Genomic DNA, 22697 nt, shown 5'->3' on the forward strand with positions numbered 1-22697 from the left:
TTCCCGGACCAGGGCACGAACCCGTGTCCCCTGCATCGGCAGGCGGACTCTCAACCACTGCGCCACCAGGGAAGCCCCATATTTTTTTTTTTGCATTGCATATTTTTAAGAATGAAACTAAAAATACTCTCTAACATTATATACAAAAATAAACTCAAAATGGGTTAAAGACCTAAATGTAAGGCTGGATACTATAAAACTCTTAGAGGAAAACATAGGCAGAACACTCTCTGACATAAATCTCAGCAATATCTTTTTTTTAATTAATTAATTTATTTATTTTTGGCTGTGTTGGGTCTTTGTTGCTACGCGCAGGCTATCTCTAGTTGTGGCGAGTGGGGGCTACTCTTTATTTGCAGTGCATGGGCTTCTCATTGCAGTGGCTTCTCTTGTTGCAGAGCACAGGCTCTAGGGTGTGCAGGCTTCAGTAGTTGTGGCTCGCGGGCTCAGTAGCTGTGGCTTGCGGGCTCTAGAGCTCAGGCTCAGTAGTTGTGGCTCACGGGCTTAGTTGCTCCGCAGCATGTGGGATCTTCCCGGACCAGGGCTCAAACCCGTGTCCCCTGCATTGGCAGGCAGATTCTTAACCACTGCACCACGAGGGAAGTCCCACAATATCTTTTTTGATTCACCTCCTAGAGTAATGAAAATAAAAACAAAAATAAACAAATGGGACCTAAGTAAGTGTAAAAGCTTTTGCACAGCAAAGGAAACCATAAACAAAACAAAAAGACAACCCACAGAATGGAAGAAAGTATTTGCAAATGAAGAGACCAACAAGGGATTAATCTCCAGAATATATAAACAGCTCATGCCACTCAATATCATAAAAACAAACAACCCAATCAAAAAATTGGCAGAAGATCTAAACAGACATTTCTCCAAAGAAGTCATACAGATGGCCAAGAAGCACATGAAAAGCTGCTCAACATCACTAATTATTAGAGAAATGCAAATCAAAACTACAGTGAGGTATCACCTCACACCAGTTAGAACGGGCATCACCAGAAAATCTACAAACAACAAATGCTGGAGAGGGTGTGGAGAAAATGGAACCTTCTTGCACTGTTGGTGGGAATGTAAATTGGTACAGCCACTATGGAGGACAGTATGGAGGTTTCTTAAAAAACTAAATATAGAACTACTGTATGATCCAGCAATCCCACTCCTGGGCATATATCCAGAGAAAACCATAATCCAAAAAGATACATGAACCTGAATGTTCATTGCAGCACTATTTACAATAGCCAAGACATGGAAGCAATTTAAATGTCCATCTATAGAGGAATGGATAAAGAAGATGTGGTACATATATACAGTGGAATATTACTTAGCCATAAAAAAGAACAAAATAATGCCATTTGCAGCAGCATGGATGGACCTAGAGATTATCCTACTAAGTGAAGTAAAGTCAGACAAAGACAAATATCATATGATATCACTTATATGTGGAATCTATCTAATTTAAAAATGATACAAATGAACTTATTTACAAACCAGAAACAGACTCACAGATCTTGCAATCAAACTTATGGTTACCAAAGGGGAAACGTGGGGGGAAGTGATAAATTAGGAGATTGGGATTAACATATACACACTACTATATATAAAATAGATAACTATGGACTTCCCTGGTGGTGCAGTGGTTAAGAATCCCCCTGCCAGCTCAATATTAAAAAAACAAGCAACCCAATCAAAAAATGGGCAGAAGACCTACATAGACATTTCTCCAAAGAAGACATACAGATGGCCAAGAAGCACATGAAAAGCTGCTCAACATCACTAATTATTAGAGAAATGCAAATCAAAACTACAGTGAGGTATCACCTCACACCAGTTAGAACGGGCATCACCAGAAAATCTACAAACAACAAATGCTGGAGAGGGTGTGGAGAAAAGGGAACCTTCTTGCACTGTTGGTGGGAATGTAAATTGATACAGCCACTATGGAGAACAGTATGGAGGTTCCTTAAAAAACTAAAACTAGAATTAGCATATGACACAGCAGTCCCACTCCTGGGCATATACCCAGAGAAAACCATAATTCAAAAAGACACATGCGGGGCTTCCCTGGTGGTGCAGTGGTTGAGAGTCCGCCTGCCGATGCAGGGGACGCGGGTTCGTGCCCCGATCCGCGAAGATCCCACATGCTGCGGAGCGGCTGGGCCCGTGAGCCATGGCCGCTGAGCCTGCGCGTCCGGAGCCTGTGCTCCGCAACGGGAGAGGCCACAACAGTGAGAGGCCCGCGTACCGCAAAAAAAAAAAAAAAGATACATGCACCCCAATCTTCAATGCAGCACTATTTACAATAGCCAGGTCATGGAAGCAACCTAAATGCCCATTGACAGACGAATGGATAAAGAAGATGTGGTACATAAATACAATGGAATATTACTTAGCCATAAAAAGGAACGAAATTGGGTCATTTGTAGAGGCGTGGATGGATCTAGAGACTGTCATACAGAGTGAAGTAAGTCAGAAAGAGAAAAACAAATATTGTACATTAACGCATATATGTGGAACCTAGAAGAATGGTACAGATGAACCAGTTTGCAGGGCAGAAATAAAGACACAGATGTAGAGGACAAACGTATGGATACCAAGGTGGGGAAGTGGCGGCTGGGGGGCGGGGAGGTGTGATGATTTGGGAGATTGGGATTGACATGTATACACTGATGTGTATAAAATGGAAAACGAATAAGAACCTGCTGTATAAAAAAATAAATAAAATAAAATTCAAAAAAAAACAAAAAGAATCTGCCTGCCAATGCAGGGGACACAGGTTCGAGCTCTTGTCCGGGAAGATCCCACATGCCGCGTAGCAACTAAGCCCGTGAGCCACAACTACTGAGCCTGCGCTCTAGAGCCTGCGAGCCACAACTACTAAGCCCGCGTGCCACAATTACTGAAGCCCACGTGCCTAGAGCCTGTGCTCCGCAACAAGAGAAGCCCATGCACCGCAACGAAGAGTAGTCCCCAATCACCGCAACTAAAGAAAGCCTGCGTGGAGCAATGAAGATCCAATGCAGCCAAAAATAAAAATAAATTAATTTTTTAAAAAGAAATTTAAAAAAATAGATAACTAACAGGGAACTCTACTCAATATCCTGTAATAACCTATATGGGAAAAGAATTTGGGGACTTCCTTGGTGGTCCAGTAGCTAAGATGCCTTGCTCCCAACACAGAAGGCCTGGGTTCAATCCCTGTTCAGGGAACTAGATCCCATATGCCTGCCGCAACTAAGAGTTCAAATGCCGCAGTGAAAGATTCCGCATGCCAGAACTAAAGATTCCGCACACGGCAACGAAGGTCACATGTGCCTCAACTAAGACCCAGCTCAACCAAAATAAATAAATAAATAGGAACTTCCCTAGTGGTCCAGTGGGTAAGATTCCATGTTCCCAGTGCAGGGTGCCCGGGTTCGATCCCTGGTCAGGGAACTAGATCCCACATGCCACAACTAAGAAGTCTGCATACCGCAACAAATGATCCTGCATGCCACAACTAAAGATCCCACATGCGGTAACGAAGATCCCATGTACTGCAACTAAGACCTGGCACAGCCAAAATAAATTAATAAATAATAAATCTTTTAAATAAATAAATAAATCTTTAAAAAAATCTTTAAAAAAAAAGAATCTGAAAAAGAATGGGTATATATGTATAACTGATTCACTTTGCTGTACACCTGAAACTAACACAACATTGCAAATCAACTATACTCCAATAAAAATTTAAAAAGAAAAAGCATATGTGAAAAAGGTAACACATATCTACCCTATGATCTGGCAGTTCTATTGCTAGGTATTTATCTAGGAGAAATGAAAAACATGTGTTCACCAAAATTCTCATCCAAGAATGTTTATTATACCAGTTTTATTTATCTGTAGTAGCCCCAAACTGGAAACAGCTCAGATGTCCTTCAAAAAAAGAATGGATAAACAATGGGATTCTACTCAACAAGAAAGAGGAATAAACTGCTGATACATATGACGCATATTATATTGCATGGAAGAGGCTGGTCACAGAATTTATGTACTATATGATACCCTTTATATAAAATTCTAAAACAGGCAAAACAAACCTGTGGTGATAGAATTCAGATCAGTGCTTGCTTCTGGGAGTGGAGGTGGCGACTGGGAAGGGGCAAGAGGGAACTTGCTGGGATGTTAACAGTGTCCTGTATCTTAATCAAATTGGGACTTCTTTTAGAAAGCACGGAGTGTACTGGGGATTGTAACCATAGGGTAGTTTGCCAACCACATCCAAGCATTATCTTTTCCTTATGGAAAGGATCATGCTTTGAACACAAATTGTATTACTTATTCATTCAGTTGGCAGTCTTCATACAGAATTTTTTAGCAAGATAAACTACTCTGGGGTCTCATAGTTATATTGAATAGTTAACAATTATACTGAACCTTTCATTGTAATTGTAGGGGGTCTTCTGCTTTTGGCCATGAGGGAATAACAGAGTCTGGAATTACCATCCCACTGTAAATGACTAGAAAACTGGACAAAAATATCTACTACAACATAGCACAGGGCTATGATTCCTGAGAGAAGAAAAACAAATGCTTCTCTATTCAAGTTTTATCACAGGAGGTAATTTTCAGATCATGGTGTAGGGAGAGGAAACCCAAACAACCTAGTAGTCTTACTGAGTTGAGGAGACAGAGACCAGAATTTGGGGAGGCTGAGGTGACTAGAATTTGCTGGGCAGATTACCACAGAGGAAGGAGCTCTGCAGAGAAGGAACTCCAGAAATTAAAAATATATATTTATTTATTTAGGCTGCGCCGGGTGTTAGTTGTGGCATGCGAACTCTTAGTTGTGGCATGCATTCGGGATCTAGTTCCCTGACCAGGGATCAAACATGGGCCCCCTGCAGTAGAAGCATGGAGTCTTAACCACTGGACCACCAGGTAAATCCCAGAACTCCAGATATTTTCATGGCTGATTACCAATCTGTGCATACATAGAGTGAAATACACATGGCCAGTCAAAGAATAATTTCTGGAAGAACAGTTATAATGGAGTTGTTAGCCAAATAATTCCCAGAGCTCACATGGGGCCGGGAATCCAAGTTCGCACCAGCCAAAAAGGAGAGACATTGTTGAATACTCCAAAGGATCATATCTTAGTAATGGGGCTAAAGTAGCTCCAAAGTAAAGGCTACTTTAGGTCTGCCCTACAAAACTTAAAAACTGATCTGCAGGGCTGCCCTGGTGGCGCAGTGGTTGGGAGTCAGCCTGCCGATGCAGGGGACACGGGTTCGTGCCCCGGTCCAGGAGGATCCCGCATGCCACAGGGCAGCTAGGCCCGTGAGCCATGGCCGCTGAGCCTGCGCGTCTGGAGCCTGTGCTCCGCAGTGGGAGAGGCCACAACAGTGAGAGGCCCACGTACCGCAAAAAAAACTGATCTGCAAGCAATTTAACTGCCTGCCAGAACAAAGTCCAACTTTCTTTTCTTTTTTTTTTTTCCGGCCCGTGGCTTGCAGGATCTTAGTTCCTGACCAGGGTCCCTGCAGTGAGAGCGCTGAGTCCTAACCACTGGACCACCAGGGAATTCCCAAAGTCCAACTTTCTTGAAAAGGATACAACAAAATCCAACATCCAGGGACTTCCCTGGTGGCACAGTGGTTAAGAATCCGCCTGCCAATGCCGGAGACACGGGTTCGATCCCTGGTCCGGGAAGATTACACATGCCGCGGAGCAACTAAGCCCGTGAGTGCGCCACAACTACTGAAGCCCGTGTGCCTAGAGCCCGTGCTCCGCGACAAGAGAAGCCACCGCAATGAGAAGCCCGCGCACTGCAAGGAAGAGTAGCCCCTGCTCGCCACAACTAGAGAAAGCCTGCGCGCAGCAGGGAGGAACCAGTGCAGCCAAAAATAAATAAATTAATTAATTTTTTAAAAATCCAACATTCAATAAATTATTAGACATGCAAAGAAGCAGGAAAGTATGATCCATAACCAGGAGAAAAAGTAATCAGTAAAAACAGATTGTAACAAAGGTGATGGCAGAAGTAAAAAAGATGATGGAATTAGCAAATAAGGACATTGAAATAGCTGTTATGAATATGCTTAAGGATTTAAGGGAGGGCTTCCCTGGTGGCGCAGTGTTGGGAGTCCGCCTGCCGATGCAGGGAACACGGGTTCGTGCCCCGGTCTGGGAAGATCCCACATGCCGCGGAGCGGCTGGGCCCGTGAGCCATGGCCCCTGAGCCTGCGCGCCCGGAGCCTGTGCTCCGCGGCGGGAGAGGCCACGGCAGTGAGAGGCCCGCATACTGCAAAAAAAAAAAAAAAAAAAAAGGATTTAAGGGGAACATGAACATAATGAGGAGAGAAATGGAAGATATAAGACAGAACCAAATGGAACTTACAGAAAAGAAAAATAAAATATCTGAAATGAAATTTTCACTAGATAGGATTAATAACAATTTTTTTTGTGGGGTGGAGGGTGTCCCACACTGCACGGCATGTGGAATCTTAGTTCCCCGACCAGGGGTTGAACCCGCACCCCTGCAGTGGAACACAGATCTTAACCACTGGACCACCAGGGAAGTCCCAAGGATTAATAGCAAATTAGTGCCAATACTGCAGAAGGAAAGACCAGTGAACTTAAGTCAATGCAATAGAAACTAAAAGAAACACAGAGAAAAATGACTGAAAAAAAAAAATCAACAGAGCCTCAGTGACTTGTGGGACAATATTAAGTAGTCTAGCAAACCTATCATTGAAGTCCCAGAAGGGGAAGGAAGGGAGCAGAAAAAATATTTGAAGAAATAATAGCCAAATTTTTTATTATAATTGTGTTTGTCATTAAAGACTGTCACCTGCGAAATATGACAGCCATGAGAGAATACTGTTATTTCACCTTTATCGTTTAAGATGAATTACAGGAAAAATTATTAGGTTGGAGCAGTCACTTGAATTCACAGTAAATAATTGTCAATTTCAGCAGGATAGAGAAGGAAAAATAAGTAAGTGTTGGATTTGTGGTGGGTAGTGAATACTAGAAATGAATATTACCATTTACGTGCATTATATTGGCAACATGAAAGGGAATATAGTAGTTACAACAGAGAATTGCTTTTTGAGTTGACCTTATTTGCAATTAAAGTAAATCAAACTTTAAGTGGCAATATATACCAGGAATGGATGTCTAATCTTCATGTTGTTAAAATATTTTGTATTATTATTTAGCGTCAGAAGAACTAACCATTGCTGGCATGACATTTACAACTTTTGATCTGGGTGGACATGTTCAAGGTGAGATTCTATTGCTTTGTTTTATTTAATAAAAATGTGACCATTATGTTCCAGTGCATGAAACCTCATTCTATTCAAAGAAAGCCAGAGTAGACTTAAAATTTAGGAGTTATTACCCCTAGATAAATGCTTTAAATGCAAAGGATGATTTTCATGGTACTCCAATTTAAGTCTGAATTGCTTTTGGTGGTAAAGCATATGAGTAAAATTTAGCCTCCATTCTTTCCCTGCTCCAGTCCACCTTTTGCTTACTGTCGTAATCATGTTATGAATATGTTATTGCTCTGTATGAAAAACCTTCAGTGGCTAACTCATTACCTATAAAATAAAGGCCAAACTCACTGACCTGGCACTCAGGATCTTCATGATCTGATCGCACTTTACTTTTTGAGTCTTTATCTCCCACTATACCCTTTCCCATTCTCTTTACTCCAACCAAACCAAACCATCTTGGTGTTCTCCCACCTCTGTGCTTATGCCATCCCCATCTGCACATAGGTAACCCACCTTCAGGGCCCAGTGTAAGTCCCGCTGCCTCCCCTGAGAAGCCACTCCCAGCTGGGAGTGCTCTCAACTATACTTACGTAGCAATTAGTGCGTTTGTATACATATCTGCAAGTGTGGAACGACTGTCTTATTTCCTCTACTAAACTTAATGGGACTGAAATCCTAGTTATTTTTTAATATCCCCAAAAGGACTTAGCAGTATCCACCACATGGTAATTCATAAATAATGAATATTACAAAGCCTGTGGCTTTCACTAAAGCACATTTGAGACATATATCAATTGTTTAAAATATACATAAACTAATTCCTGGAATATAATCATTAGATTTAGAACCTAATGGAGTTTGAGACTTCATTTCTATATTATTTTAAGGTATATTATAAAACTGAAGTCAGAAAATAAAGTTACCTTCCCCTAGGGTACCCCCAAAACTGTTTTCCCCTCTAAAAGAGAATGTCATGGCAAAAATTACCCTAATGGTTTCATAAACTTTAATTTCTGTTATGAGTAGAACAGTTTATTATTTTAACTTAACAAGTCTGTACCCGATACTAATTTCCTTCTGTCACTGACTCCAGATTTATCACTGGCAAAAAACTGATAAACTAGGAATGTCAAAAAAATGAATACTGCATATAAGAAATAGTAGTGGTCCCTCCAATGAACTTAATGTGCATCCTTGTCCATTAGTAGCAAATATTAATTCTTCTTCTAACATAGGAAAATTGGGGCAGAGTGAAGTATTTGACTTGCCCACAATCAAGGAAAACCTGTTATTTCTTCTTTGGTCACCTGGAAAGATTTTGGCAATATTGGGTGAAAGATTGACTTGAGTATATAATGAAGTAGCAGCAGCTAAGGGATAATTACACTTGATATCTTATTGGACTCTTCCCTCAAACTATCTGCTAGGTTTGACCAGCAAATAAAATCTAACTCCTGATTGTTTTTATTAGCTCGAAGAGTGTGGAAAAACTACCTGCCTGCTATCAATGGCATTGTATTTCTGGTGGATTGTGCAGACCATGAAAGGCTGTTAGAATCAAAAGAAGAACTTGATGTAAGTTAAATAATTAAAACTAAACATAGTTGAATCACTCTGGTAAGCCTGAGGAAATAGGCTGGATATGTAGGTATCAGAGTGTGGCTTTTTTGCAGCCTCTGATGTAACTCCTGACAATTTGTGGAGTTCTGAGATTATTCTACTTAGAATGTAGAGGGAGTAGCTTGGAGTAATTGTAGCTATTGAGGAGGTACTAATGCAGACTTCCTTCCTGAAAGCTTGGGCTCACTCTGTGCAGAGTGTGCCCTTGTAGTATATTTCATGTCTGCTACATTCCTGTAGTGGCTTGATCTGAAGCCCCTGGTCCTCCTAGGATGCTGGTTTCTTCAGGAGTTAGCCAGAACCTGGAAATGGCATAACATGCTATCTTTGTCACCGCTCCCAGGAGTGATCAGGGCCATGTGTAGCCACCTCCTCTCCCGTCTCCCAGGTCACATGCTTCATAAAGGGGCTCAGAAGCAGTAGGCAAGGTCAGTGCTAGATCTGGGTCCACAGAGAAAGCAGGTCCATGATTTGATGGAAGGTTGACCTGGCCATGCCTCTGCCTAGAGCAAGCAAACAAGTACTTATTCATGTGGAAAAGTCCAGATAGTCTCTGGTCTTGGAACAGGGTCAGGGAATTCCTGAGTTCCTACTTTGTGCCCGGCACTGTGCATATTACCTCATTTAATTCTCAAATTAACTCCATAAGGTAGGTGGTACTATTGCAAATTCTCTTTGAACTTCAATGAGCCTTATTTGTGTAAGATCTCACAACTCAAAAGCAGCAGAACTAGAAATGAAACCAGGTCTGCATGCTTCGAAGTGTTGGGTCTATTCACAGAGTGAGCATTTACAGAAGGAGACTTAGGGAGGCAGAATAATTGAGCTTTGGGTTTGTTGAGCTCACTTTAAAACGTAGGGAGAGTTTGCCAAAGAAAGTTAGCCAAACTGACGGGTATGATAGAGAATGAGTCCTTGATGCCCATTTGGTAGCTTGTCACAATGAACCTTTAGATGGTTTCATATCAACATCTTGTCGTTCGTTTTGTTTTGTTTTGTTTTTCAGTCACTAATGACAGATGAAACTGTTGCTAATGTGCCTATACTGATTCTTGGAAATAAGATTGACAGACCTGAAGCCATCAGTGAAGAGAGGTTGCGAGAGATGTTTGGTTTATATGGTCAGACAACAGGAAAGGTAAAAAAAAAAAAAAAAAAAAAATTTGACAAGTGTGAATATTTCATTCAGTAGTACAAATATCTTTTTATTTTATTTTTTTTTAATCTTCTGAAATAGTGTGTTCCCACACTACCCCTAACAGTAATCATTCTTATCGGTTTAATTGATAGTCTGGCTTTTTTTTTTTTAATTGGGGTATAGTTGACATACAACATTATACTAGTTTCAGGTGTATAACCAGATGTCTTTAAATTATTATTGTCCTACCTCATAAGCCCATTTTCATTTTTTTTCCTTAAAAACTGTCATTTATACATTTGGGTCTTTTTTTAATGTCCTCATTTATTTTCTTTCTACCACTGAATGAAATGAAACCTTTTCTTGGTGATATCAAAAATGTCAAAGCCTACGGGCTTCCCTGGTGGCGCAGTGGTTGAGAGTCCGCCTGCCGATGCAGGGGACACGGGTTCGTGCCCCGGTCTGGGAAGATCCCACATGCCGCGGAGCGGCTGGGCCCGTGAGCCATGGCCACTGAGCCTGCGCGTCTGGAGCCTGTGCTCCGCAATGGGAGAAGCCATGACAGTGAGAGGCCCACGTACCGCAAAAAAAAAAAAAAAAGTCAAAGCCTATGCTTATGAGAAACTAAATGAAAGCTTTCAAAGTTTTATTTGTCATAATTTTTCAGAATTAGCCACTAAATGATATACTTGAATGTTTAAGCATACCAGTAGTGTATTTAGGCCCTCAGTTCAGTGTTTAAGAGTTCACCACAGATAAAAATAAAATGTAAACTTGGCCATAGCAGTGTTGGGGTTTTCTGAACATATGATTTATAATAAGCTTTAAGACACATTATTTTTGCATTCATTTTTACTGGTATTTGTTTTGGGGAAGGACCTTAGTATTGAAAAATCCCAGAGTAGAGACACATTGCAGCCTATGGAAGGAGACTCTTATGTTAGATATGGTAGACTTTGGTCTATTTTCTGTTTCTTCTTTTTAATAACTGCACTTTTTTTTTTTTTTTTTTTTTTTGCCATGCTGCATTGCATGTGGGATCCTAGTTCCCCAACCAGGGGTCGAACTGGCGCCCCCCCACATTGGGAGCTCAGAGTCTTACCCACTGGACTGCCAGGGAAGTCCCTGCTCCACATTAATTTTAAGAAATGCCTTGTTTAGTCATAAACCTACTCAGAGAATGTTTGTTTTTAATATAAGTGAAGCCAGTTGTCCCAGGTAACTTGAATTTTTTCTAAGTCACAGATTATTTTCATTCTTGTGTGCCTCACAAGCTCACCTCTGTCCCACTGAGCAGACATCCTGTCCTCCAGTAGAGTGAGAGGAGACGTCCTGTGTGTTTAGGGGAGGGTACTTGGATGCCAAACAGCCGTGGCTTTATCACAGTCACCCTTTGTTCTAAGATGTACGAGCTGCAGTTCTCCTGGGGAGTGGAGCTTTTATTTCATTAAGGGGTCATTCAACATAATGTCTATCTTCTCTTCTAGGGCAGTGTATCTCTGAAAGAACTGAATGCCCGGCCCTTAGAAGTTTTTATGTGTAGTGTGCTCAAAAGACAAGGTTATGGAGAAGGCTTCCGCTGGATGGCTCAGTACATTGATTAACACCAGCCCGCATCGGTTCAGGGTCTCACCATTCAGGCCTACTCAGAGATTTGATCACTCGACATGCATAACTTGAATTCAATAGACTTTTGTTGGTTAGAAAACAGATGTTTTTTAGATTATTAATATCTTATCAACCTAATTTGAGTGAGAATCGAAGACTGATTCAAGTAAGCTGAATATCACAATGTAGCTTTCTAATTCCATAAAAATAATTAGAATTTAGTTTATAATCTGACATTACCCCCAGCACCATTTTTAAAGAGCAACTTTCCAGACTACCTTTGAAGCACTTTTTAACGATATGAAACTACAAATGTAAACCATATTTAAAAGTTCATCATGTTAAACTTTTTATGTACTTTTTTGGAACTAGTTTTTTAATTTTAGATTATGTGTCCACCTATCTTAAGTGAACAGTTAATAATTAGCTTATTGATGACTGCATGATGCCTTACAGTTTTCATTATTTTTTCTTATGCAAACGTCATGCAATAAAGCAAACCCTAATGTTTGGCATCCTTATTGGGCAAATGTTTCGTTTTAATGTGTCTTATCTGGCTAGTATGCTCTGAAATTTTGTATGTTTACTATTATCTATATGAGGGGGTTACTGGGAAAGGAGACTGCTTCAGAATATTTAGAATAATGCTTAAGTTCCTAGAGGCTTTTGCATTTTCCAGGAGACAAGTTGTGTTTGGTTGTACCTTATACCACATTTATCTCTGAATCATGTGTATTTTTATCTGTAACACTACCATTACCAATGCTGATGGGGTCCATGTCCTAGTCCCTGTGGGATCGGCCTTCTGCAGAAAAGCACATCTTCTGGTACAACCCAAGGTTAATTTTTGGTTTGATAGGCCCATTCCAGTTGTCTCATTCTGAAGTGCTCCATCTTACTGGTTTGGTATTCTGTGCCTCTTCACCAAAAGTAGTGACAGGCACCAGTCTCCCCACATTTAGAGGTACTCCCCAGTCTCTTTATACTTAATGGTACTCTCCAGGGCAAACGACAAGTAGGGTCTTGTGCACAGTCTCATCGTGGAGGCGTGCATCTGAGGAAAAAGAGCCTATTCTCCTTCATTTGTCACTGAGATATTTGGGGATTTTGCTCCTGTCCTTCAGCTCTTTTGCATTTTTGGCGTATTTTATTTCTTGGTGGAAAGAAAATGAATCCATGTATTTAATTTTCTTTTTTTTTATTCTCAGCTAGCTCTCACTTTATAGGCTTTTGTTTTTAGATACAATTCTTGCCATGCGATAGTGTCTGCAAACCTCATTGACAGGCTTTCTAGTAAGATTTTAGTTAGCTTTTTAAAGCATTTTAATTTCCTAAGAAATTGAGTTCTTTTTTTCCATATGTCAGAGATTCCCATAATTTGCTGAAAGACAAGTGCCAAATATTTATTTTTAAAGACTGTCAAGCTTAAGGTTTCCTCTCTTGGTCATAAACCAAGGTTTCATAGTACATTTAACCAATTCCATTGAGAATAGATTGCTCCAATTCCATCAAGAGTAATTTTAATATCAGAATCAGTGTTTTTCTCTAGCTATTGTCCAAATCAGAGTTACTGTAGTCCTTTCTGTCATCAATAATGTAATATATGAAGCAAATAAGGATTGAAGGATATGCCTGGAAGGAATTACCAGTTGGCTAAACCAACAAGGTCATTTCACCATGACATTTGGTTTTAGGGATTCACCTATTCTATTTCACTTTCAGTTTCCTTCTAAATGAAAATAGAAAGCTTTCTCCCTGCCTAGAAACATCAGTAGCACCATGGGAAAAGTAGCAAATGACATTTCAGCCTCTTGGTTTATTCTGCCAGATATGTTTAAAGTACTCATTTTTAACGTCTCGACCAGACAGAACTAAGCCTTATTAAAAGTAATTGCCTCTTGTTGATGGTATCTTTTCAATATTTACAGGGACATGCCTTTCTTCAAGTATTTCCTAGTATCTATTGTGATAATTGAGAAGTTAATTATTTGTGTTATAAATTGGTATAAAGGAAAAAGCTTAGTGGTTTCTCTAGAGGGGATTTGCTTTCTGGTACAAAATATATTGTTCCAGAACTCTCATTCTAGGTCTGTCACTGGGATCAAAGGAACAAAGTCACTTTGTGGACCACACTAAACTGTGGATATTTTCCCAATGATGTAAGAGTCTTATGGCCTGAACCTCTGGAAATGAAGCTGCACTTTCCCGCCAGCTCCAGGGAGATGGGCCTCAGAGTTCCCCAGCCATTGGGCATCCCATCTAGTTCTGAGAGCTCCTCAGAGCATATACACTAAGTCACTGCTTCCTTCAGGAGAAGCAAGTTAAGAGAATGCCGAGAAGCAGTAAAAACACATGGGGAAAACATATACTCTGTGCCTGTGCAAGTGTGCACATTTGCGGAGTAGTTTTTGGGTAAATGGTAGTATTGGGGACATAGGTTAATTTTGTTCCTACCACTGTAGAGTGTGAAAATGTAATTAACACTGTTGTATACAAGTTAAGATTGGATTCCATATAAATCAGGAAGTGTTCAAAAGATGTTTTAAAATCTTAAGTCCAAAACTAAAAATAGAGGGTCTCAGCTGGCTTTTGTATTTTTAAAGAAGAGCTTCTCAACCTCACACCTGTTTCAATGACTGCTGTTAATTATACTTTTGTGTAACTGTTTAAATTGATGGATTCCAGTTTATCTTGGTGAATTTTTAGATTGAAGATTATAGCATTTTTAAAAATTGGGGCACAGATATTTCCTAAAGCATATGAAAAAATATTCTTCACCATTGGCTTAGTTGACCCAGTATCTTTGAGTGCCAAAGAAGTATGAATTCAGATACTGCCTGCATAGATCTAAATTTTAGTTTTGTGTGCCTGTGTACATATACAAATTTACTGTGGTTTACAATGTATACACAGAACATTTCTTTTCTTTAGTTTTCAACTGGCTCACACTTCTGTGTAGTGCTTTCCAGCATGTAAGTTACTTGTAAATCATTAAAATAGAGTAATATTTGATAATAGTGTTTCTTGCCTTCTGCAAAATGATTTAATTAACCCAGCATTTTCACAAGTTCCATCATTAAAAACAGAATACCTCTAGCTGACATGATTTGAGAGTTTCAGGAGACAGGTTTACATTTTCTGAAACTGTACTTGGTATGTGGCTCAATGTAGCATTTCAGTCTTAGTCACTTACAGGACTGAAGTTTGCAAGACTTCTATTGCCAAATAAATTTTGACCAGAGTACACTGAAAATAGCTAATATAAAAGGAAGTCTCTCAGAAAATCTTGTGTTGATTTTATTTAGAGTATATGGTTTGGATTTTTTTTTTTTCTGGCCGTGCCATGCAGCATGCGGGATCTTAGTTCCCCGACCAGGGATCGCCGTGTCCCCTGCATTGGAATCGTGGAGACTGCCAGGGAAGTCCCTGTTTGAATCATTTTAAACGTATGTAAAAGTTGGTGAAGCTTCAAAAAGTCTCCAAGAGAGCATGAAAAAAGTAGAGATTAGCAAATATAAACTTCTGGATGCAAAATTAATAGGGAATTAAAGATTTTCTATAAACATTAAAAATTTTTTTTGTAATGAATAGTTGAGAGTTCAGAAAACAGTATATCTTCAATTAAGGACTAAATTCTCAAAGCTCCATATTTATGTTTCTGGTCATTTCCATCATTGTCCTTTTGAAATGCAAATTAGTGCTTTTTAACTGAAACAAAAAAAGAAAAAGAGGAAAAAGAAAAGAAAGAGAACAAGCTCTTAAAAATATAGGGACTGTGCCTCTGTGTAAAGTGATTGGAATTTTGTTAAAACCATGTTTCTACTCTTGAACCCTGGAACCATTACCCCTCACATACCCCAGCCCACACCTGGATAAAAAGATCCCTGAGTATAAAGGGAGTCTACAGAGTCTGTTGAAGATGCAATTTTGAACTAATTTTTGTCCTCATAATTTGGAACATTAAGTAGCTAATATATTTAGTACCTCTGATTGATTGTTCTGGGCTTTGACCACACTTTTAAACAGAGTCCAAAGTAATCACAGTAAAGCAAATTTATCCAAAGTAAACTTTGTTTCAGGAGTGCCCCCACCCCAAATAGATTTTAGGACAGAAATGGGAAAGGCTTTTGAGTGATTTCATGCAGCATTATTTTCTGTGGAAAAGCCACACTGGAGTGGATGAATTCTTCAGCATGTATTTTAAATGAAGCAGGGGAATTAGATTTAATTTTAGTTTTAAATATTTGAGGGTCAAGGGAGGTGACAGTTCTACAGTTTTTGACATACAAGCTGTCCTTGAAATTGTTTTCATTATCAAGTGTGAAGATTCACATCAGAATGGCCAACTTCACATGGGTTTCTGGATTCCCTGGTGCTGCTCCTAACCTGAACTCACAATCAGTTGCCATACTGAGGCAAGAGCACTCAGGGTGAATGTAGTCACATAACTTTAAAAGTGATCAAAGTGTTTTCCGTGGTGAGGCCTTCAGTATTTGACTGAATGCAGAGTATGTTGAAGTGGTAAGTCGGTGATAAGTTTTTCATCACTAACCTTGTTTGCACTTTTGTACACCACTGCTTGCACTAGCATCTTAGTGTGAATTTTAACAATTGTTTTACAGTGTATACAGATTGTTAAGCATTAATTTATATAAAGATGTTTGTTTACCTTTATATATTTTACAAAGAACAGCTATAATAGTTGGTTAAATGTCCTTGAATTGTGTTTGTGTATTATTTTGATTATGTTCTATTGTCTTTTCACCCCCTATGAATTTGAGTGTCAGGAATAGAAAAATAAAATGATTACCTGGTCTTTGAAACACTCTGGTGTCAAGTCCCATTTTTACCATCCAATTGTAATTTTCATTGTGCTTATTAGAAATTTCTTGGACTTCTAAATTATTAAGATTATAGAACGTACCCTTTGTGCAAGGATTCCAAGGAACCTTTGCTTAAATTAAGTACCGAGGCCTAATTTGCCTTGTAAGACTGAAAACAACTCATGGGCACACTGTAGTAGGACTTACACAATGCCAAGTCCGTTGAAATGTGAAAAATAAGGCAGCTGGTTGGTTTTATCTACATCAAGGTTCTCTAGCTTTAGTATGCATCAGAATCTCCTGTGTGTGTGTCCGGGGGCGGGGGGAGCTGGCTTTAAAACACACAAGAAAAAAAATCCCACCAAATATTGTGATTCAGTAAATCCAGGGTGGGGTGGAGGGCAGAAATCCAAATCTTCAACAAGGTTCTCAGGTTTTCCTGGTGCCAAAGTGTGTGGATTTTCATTTAGGAAAAACAGTAGTATAACACTAAATACTAGTAACACTAAATGGTCATTGGCCAATCAGGGAAGGAAAAAATGTATCTTTTTTTTTTCCCCTGAGAATTCATTTATTAGTAAATCCTATGTCAGTGTAACCTGTAGTTGGTGGTTCTCAACCTTGGCTGCAATTCAGAATCACCCAAAGCCCAGGCTGCCCTCAGGATGCAGACTTTTTTCAACTCCTCAGGTGACTCGAATGAAAAATTTTATCATTTTGTTAAGGGTTATCAAGCTACTTTTGAGACGTAAACCCAAATATAAAACCTTTCTACAGCCATCCCTTTAACCTTCCCACTCACAGTGTGCAGGACATCAAGCTTTATGCTAACTCTTAACATAAACAATCATGATTCTATTACAGTTGGGTCCATCAAGTTATTTGTTGAACTGAAACTAATAGGTAGGTAGTGAATGCACTGAAGGGATAAATGCTAAGAAAATAAAGTCCAGTTTATTTAGCTCATTTTCTTGAATTTAGCTATATAATATCCCACTAGACTATCTGATATTTGTTCTAAAGCTACAAGTAATGCAATGTCATAGCCCCCAAAAGAGTGTGAAAAACACCTTTTTGGGAATAGAGGAACTAGGAAACTGTAAAAGAAGCCCTTTGGGTGGTGGCCACCATCCTCCTAATTGAAAGGTGAGAACAACAGCTTAGAAACCTGATGATTAACGAAAGTCCTAGAACAGGCCCTGTTTCTGCTGCGTCCCTTATAAAGGGTTCAACTGGGGATTCAGTTAATTGACAAAGGTCAGAGCCTGTGTTTACAAAGCCTCTTAACTCAATTTATTTAAAATCAGACACCAAGACAATAATTTTCTGGCCATTATTTAGTAAACAAAGGAAGCCTCGCTTTGGAATGTGGATTTTGATTGGGGGCGCTATGGTGAACCATTTAACATGTTTATTAAAGTCACTGTGACTTCAGTGACGGCACTATGCCACTACAAACAAGCTGGTAATGTTGCAAAAAGAAGACTGAAGCGCTTTCTTACCTGATTGTATTGAAAGGGCCTGGGTTAATGGGTAACAGTCCTCCAGTCAGAATCTTCACAGGTGTCACGTTTCATGGCTGGTAAAATAAACAAAGGGAAGAAATAATTGGAGGTGAGGTACAGGTGGACAGAGAAACACCTGGGGGTCAAAAATGGAGATTTTGGTTTACTACTTTCTTGAGCTAAAAGGAACTGAATGTGACCCTCATCAGTGGAATTGTAGTCTCATTTCATCCGGGATTAGCAAAATCTCAGAAACTAGAGATTATAAACATCACCGAGTTACAGCACCGTTTTTACGGTTTTCCCCTGGCCCTCGGGTTTGGGTTGAGCTCTCTAGATCCACCTAGAGAGCCACGCCAGACTGATTGCAGTCTGGAGAAACGCATGTTGACGTTCCTCCGTTCTAGGGACTTCACTTTCGAGACCTGGATGGCCAAGAGCCCCTCTTTGGGTAAGGGGCAGAACAGGAGAGTTCCAGCCCTGTTCTGGGCGCCAGAGCTCATTTACAACTAGGGGCTCTACTGCATGGGGACACAGCTCTGACGGCTCCTGAAGGAAACCACGCGACGCTGCTTTCTTTCCCGACTGCAGCAGATGGCAGTGGCACAAAGATATTTAGAGAACAGTCTGGGTCTTTTTCCACCTCAGCTTCTATTTGGGGCCAGGTTCAGAATCCACAGGCCTCTGGCAGTCAGGTGGCATGGGGACCCCTCTCGGATTCTCTGGGGCCTCAATTTGCCTTGCGTCTTTGGAGAAGCAGTGCCTGACCCTTCTGATTACCTGGTATGTGGGCAGCCTTTGCCCACCACTCCACACGCAGGGCTGGGCTGGGCAAAGTAGGAGGCGGGGTCCCTGCTCACCAGGTTCTCTCTTTTTTTCTCTCTCGCATATACAAAACCTTACGTGTGGAAAACCGTTATCACCAGGGACTTTGCACGTATTGTGCTGGTATTGGATTCAGGTTGGGACATTTGGCCTTACTTTCTGTCTGCCCTTCCACCAGCCAGTCAGCAGGAATTTCCTCAACACCTGCCTGCTGGGGACTAGCATGGAATGATGAAAAAGGGGCAGAGATCTACCCAAGGCACCATGGAAGGCAAAAGGGAAAGGCCCCCAAACCCCATCGAGGTTTCTAGAAAAGGGGCACCAGAGCTGAATCTTGAAGGTGTATAAACTGGTTAGTGGAGAAGGGGTGAGAGAACAGTGCGAGCAGACAGCACGGCGATGACAGAGGCACGGCAGAAAAGGGCACGCTGTGATTTGGGGCTGGTAGAGCCCAGAGCCTGAAGAGGTGCTGCGTGGAGAGCATCTTAGATGGAAATGTCAGTGGAGGGAAAGATGAGAACATGAGGCCTGAACTGAGAAGGAGGCAGAAGAGCGGGGCTGATCCCTCTCATCTTTCAACCTGCTTCTCACCTGTCATGATAAGTAGGCTACTTCTAACACTGATTCCGAAACCAACATTTTATGACGTATGACCATGTTTTCCAGCCCAAGGCAGGAGCTGGGGATCCACCAGGGGAGCCTGCTCAGGGGGCCATCAGATCAGGATACACTATTTGAAGCTGAGAACATCTGGACAGACATGTATCCCCAAAATGCCACACTGAGCATGTGCACCAGAATGTGTGGCGCTGACAACGGGGAAGACACATGTTTGAGGTGAAAATAAAACACAAGCTGGAGCTGTTGACACAGCTACACAACCTACAAGACATCGGGCTGAGGGAGTGGGGCTCCCTGAGGGTACTGCTGGGAGTGGGGAGCTGAGACCACATCTGTCCCTCTCTGACCCCCCTCTCCATGCACCTCTTACCTGGGACTGGCTTTGCCTGCACAGTGTGGGGATCTGGTGGTTCCATCCATCGAGCAGGAGAAGCGTAATAGAAGTAGATGAGGGGAGTACCCTGCCTTCTAATCCCCTAGAAAAGTCCTGAACTTGAAAAGTCAGGTGGGCAGGGTGTCCTAACTCATCACACAGCCCAAGGGCTGCCCAGCGAACACTGGACTGGACTTGACCTCTGTGGCTCCCGGGCTCAGAACCGCCTGTGAATAGAAACATCGTTTCAGAGTGACAATTACAGTTGAATTTAAGGAAGACATTTTTTAATTTAATACAGATGGCTTAGCAGTGGGTTGCTTATAAAGTGACAGGCTCTCTGTCACTAGAATTCAGAGGCTGTCCTAGAGAAGATGGTGGAGAAGACGTGCTTTCACGTCCCCCCACCCCGCTAAACGCTGAGGTCCTATCACCCAGATGCGGCTCCTCAGATGAGGGCCAGGTAGGACCCAGGACTTACGGTGCAGGTTGGTACTGGTCCCATACACTTTCTTGACCAGAAGGATGTGCTCCTGGAGGGCAGAGGGGTCCCTAAGATTTAAGCATCCCCTCTGGTTCCTGACGTCCCTACAGGGCACACTGCTCCCTTTGCCGTGGACCCATTTAGGAGTCTTACGTTGGACAAGGCAGCTATCAGGCCCGTCCATGGCAGCTCCTTCCCAAGCCTCCTAGGCTTCCTTCTGTAAGCTGATGAGCATGAATATTACAGCTGGCGTGTGGGAAACAAAGTTTTGTATACCAAGCACCTGTCGCCAGAACCAGGCAATCACCCAGCGTCCCAAGATAGCCGTTCAGAATATCCACAGGTGATGGTTTATTTTGCTGAGTCACTTTTCTTACTTGGCTTCTGCAAACCCTGGTGCTCTTCCGAGTTTCGTGTTGCTCCCAACATTCAGTCCCCAGCAATGGAACGTTCCTTCTTTGCAAAAGAGGGTGAGGGTGCCGGACAGGAGGAATTTGGCTACCTCGGGCCTCCTGGGTTACAAGGTTTCAGGATGGCCACCGAGCAACCGGGAATGCTGGGAAGGTGGGTGTTTCTCAGGCATAGGCAGCTGACTGGCACAGGCATCACGTGAGTGGCTTCCCTGATGAACACCAGGTGCTTACAACCCGCCCTTAGCCGGCCCCGCCCAGGCCGCACGTGGCCAGTCCCTGCCCTGCCCCCAGACCACAGGTGTCCTGCTTGGGCGTAGGAAGACCCGTGAGAACTTGTAAACAGCGGGGCTTCGCCCCTAGGATTCCGGGACTCGGTAAACAAATCCCTCTGGCCTCCTGGCCTCTGGTCAGTCTGCCAGCGTTAGAGCGCCCTCTGCCTAAACCGCTGTTCCCCCTCCCCTCACCCAGTCAGTGGTTCCCCATTCTGTTGCCTTCACATCCATGCCCACTTTGTGACTCTCAGCCACCCGGCATGGTGGGCCCAATAGGAACTGTCATCTTCATTTGACAGGTGAGGAAACTGAGGCCCAGAAAGGGCCAAAACACAGTCCCTAATTCTCCATTACCGTAAGGCCCACAAGAATCCATTTCTAGTCACTGTCTCCTTTGTGGTGTGTCCATGGATGAATTCTCTGGACCTGAACGGCCACAGTTAGCTAATGTTAACTGAGGATGGAGGGAGAATAAGGGGGAATTGCCCACTGAACCCAAACCCCTAGACCTGGACAAGCCCACCCTACAATTGCTGTCACCCAAATCACAGAGCCCCCCCCAGCCCTGACAGCGAGGCCTCGGCCCCATACCCAAGCCTGGAGGATGGACACCTCACCTTCCTTCCAGTGCCTGCAGGCCCTGCTCAGTGCTTAACCCTGTCACCATCCCAACCGGACCTTGTGTCTCACCTCATGATCACACCTATGGCTAATGCTATGCTCCTACCGACCCCTCACCTGGTGACAGATGAATCGGGGCCCATGATGGCATTCTGATTGTGTGAAAGCCTGCAGCGTCTTCCTGCTCTTGCTCTGTCCAAGTTCAGTCTGGAGGCTCATGTAGCCCCCTCTGCCAGCCAGCCCCACCTCACCTAGCTGGCCTTAAGGTAAAATGAAGGGCCCCGGCAGACTCTGACCTGATCCTCACTGACCACCTCCTCTGACCATAGACCCTCCTCCCAGGACCTAGAGAAAGCAGTATCCCCAACCTCTTCTCCCATTTTACAGATGGGAAAACTGAGGTACATCAAGTCAACGGCAGAGAGAAGAGTAGAACCCTGGTTTCCTCAGCCTGGGTCAGACATATTTTCCTACAGTGCTGTGCAAAAAACTGTGAGGGGTGGGTAAAAAGAAGACTTGAGTTTGAGTTGGGCGGCCCAGGGGAGTCATGGGTGCTCTAGGAAAGGCAGAGAGGCCCAATGTGAACTCTTTTTGTTTTTAATTTTTAAAATTAAAATTTTTTTAATTAACAAAAATTTTTTGGCCGCACTGCACAGCTTGCGAGATCATAATTCCCCAACCCGGGATCGTAGCCGGGCCCCCCGGCAGTGAGAGCACAAAGACCTAACCACTAGACCGCCAGGGAATCCCCTCTTTTTTCTTTTTAATGTTTTAGAATGGCTTCTTTTTCCTTAACATTGTGTTTGTTGTTGCAGCAAAGCAGTCATACATTATTAAATGTAGCAGGGTTACTTTCTTTTTTTCCTATATAGTATTCTCTTTTTAAAAAAATTGTGGCAAAAAAACCACATATCATCCGGCATCAGGGCTGGGCAGCAGATGGCGTCCCAGATCTTACCCTGCAGGAGTTTCACAAGAACAAGGCAAGTTCAGGGTGGGCACGAGAGTCCCTCCCCGCTGCCGCGCAGTCTGTGTGTCATTGCACATGGTTTTGGGACTATCGGATTAAAGTTTGTCTCCCACACTGGCCTGGTCTCTGCAGAGGGGCATGTGGTCATCCCAGAGTCCT

The 22697-nt window shown here is 42.2% G+C and overlaps 1 protein-coding gene and 1 long non-coding RNA gene across 3 annotated transcripts in view; one reads left to right on the forward strand and one right to left on the reverse strand.

The window, feature by feature from the left end:
* SAR1B (secretion associated Ras related GTPase 1B) overlaps positions 1–16454 on the forward strand; it is a 32849-nt gene extending 16395 nt beyond the window's left edge. For both annotated transcript variants that reach the window (XM_004282116.3, XM_033409889.2), the window contains 4 exons: positions 7206–7271; positions 8737–8840; positions 9892–10023; positions 11511–16454. In XM_004282116.3, the coding sequence (XP_004282164.1) occupies positions 7206–7271; positions 8737–8840; positions 9892–10023; positions 11511–11627 (419 nt within the window). In that variant the 3' untranslated portion in view covers positions 11628–16454. The remainder of the gene's footprint in view (positions 1–7205; positions 7272–8736; positions 8841–9891; positions 10024–11510) is intronic.
* LOC117197566 (uncharacterized) lies at positions 148–20821 on the reverse strand. The gene is made up of 4 exons (XR_004478240.2): positions 20640–20821; positions 19776–20005; positions 17957–18033; positions 148–632 (listed from the first exon to the last, which is right to left on the reverse strand). It is a non-coding gene; the product is annotated as an uncharacterized LOC117197566 (long non-coding RNA).
* Positions 20822–22697: the final 1876 nt, after the last annotated feature.

This window comes from Orcinus orca, chromosome 3 (assembly GCF_937001465.1).
Source record: "Orcinus orca chromosome 3, mOrcOrc1.1, whole genome shotgun sequence".
NCBI classification, from domain to species: Eukaryota; Metazoa; Chordata; class Mammalia; order Artiodactyla; family Delphinidae; genus Orcinus; species Orcinus orca.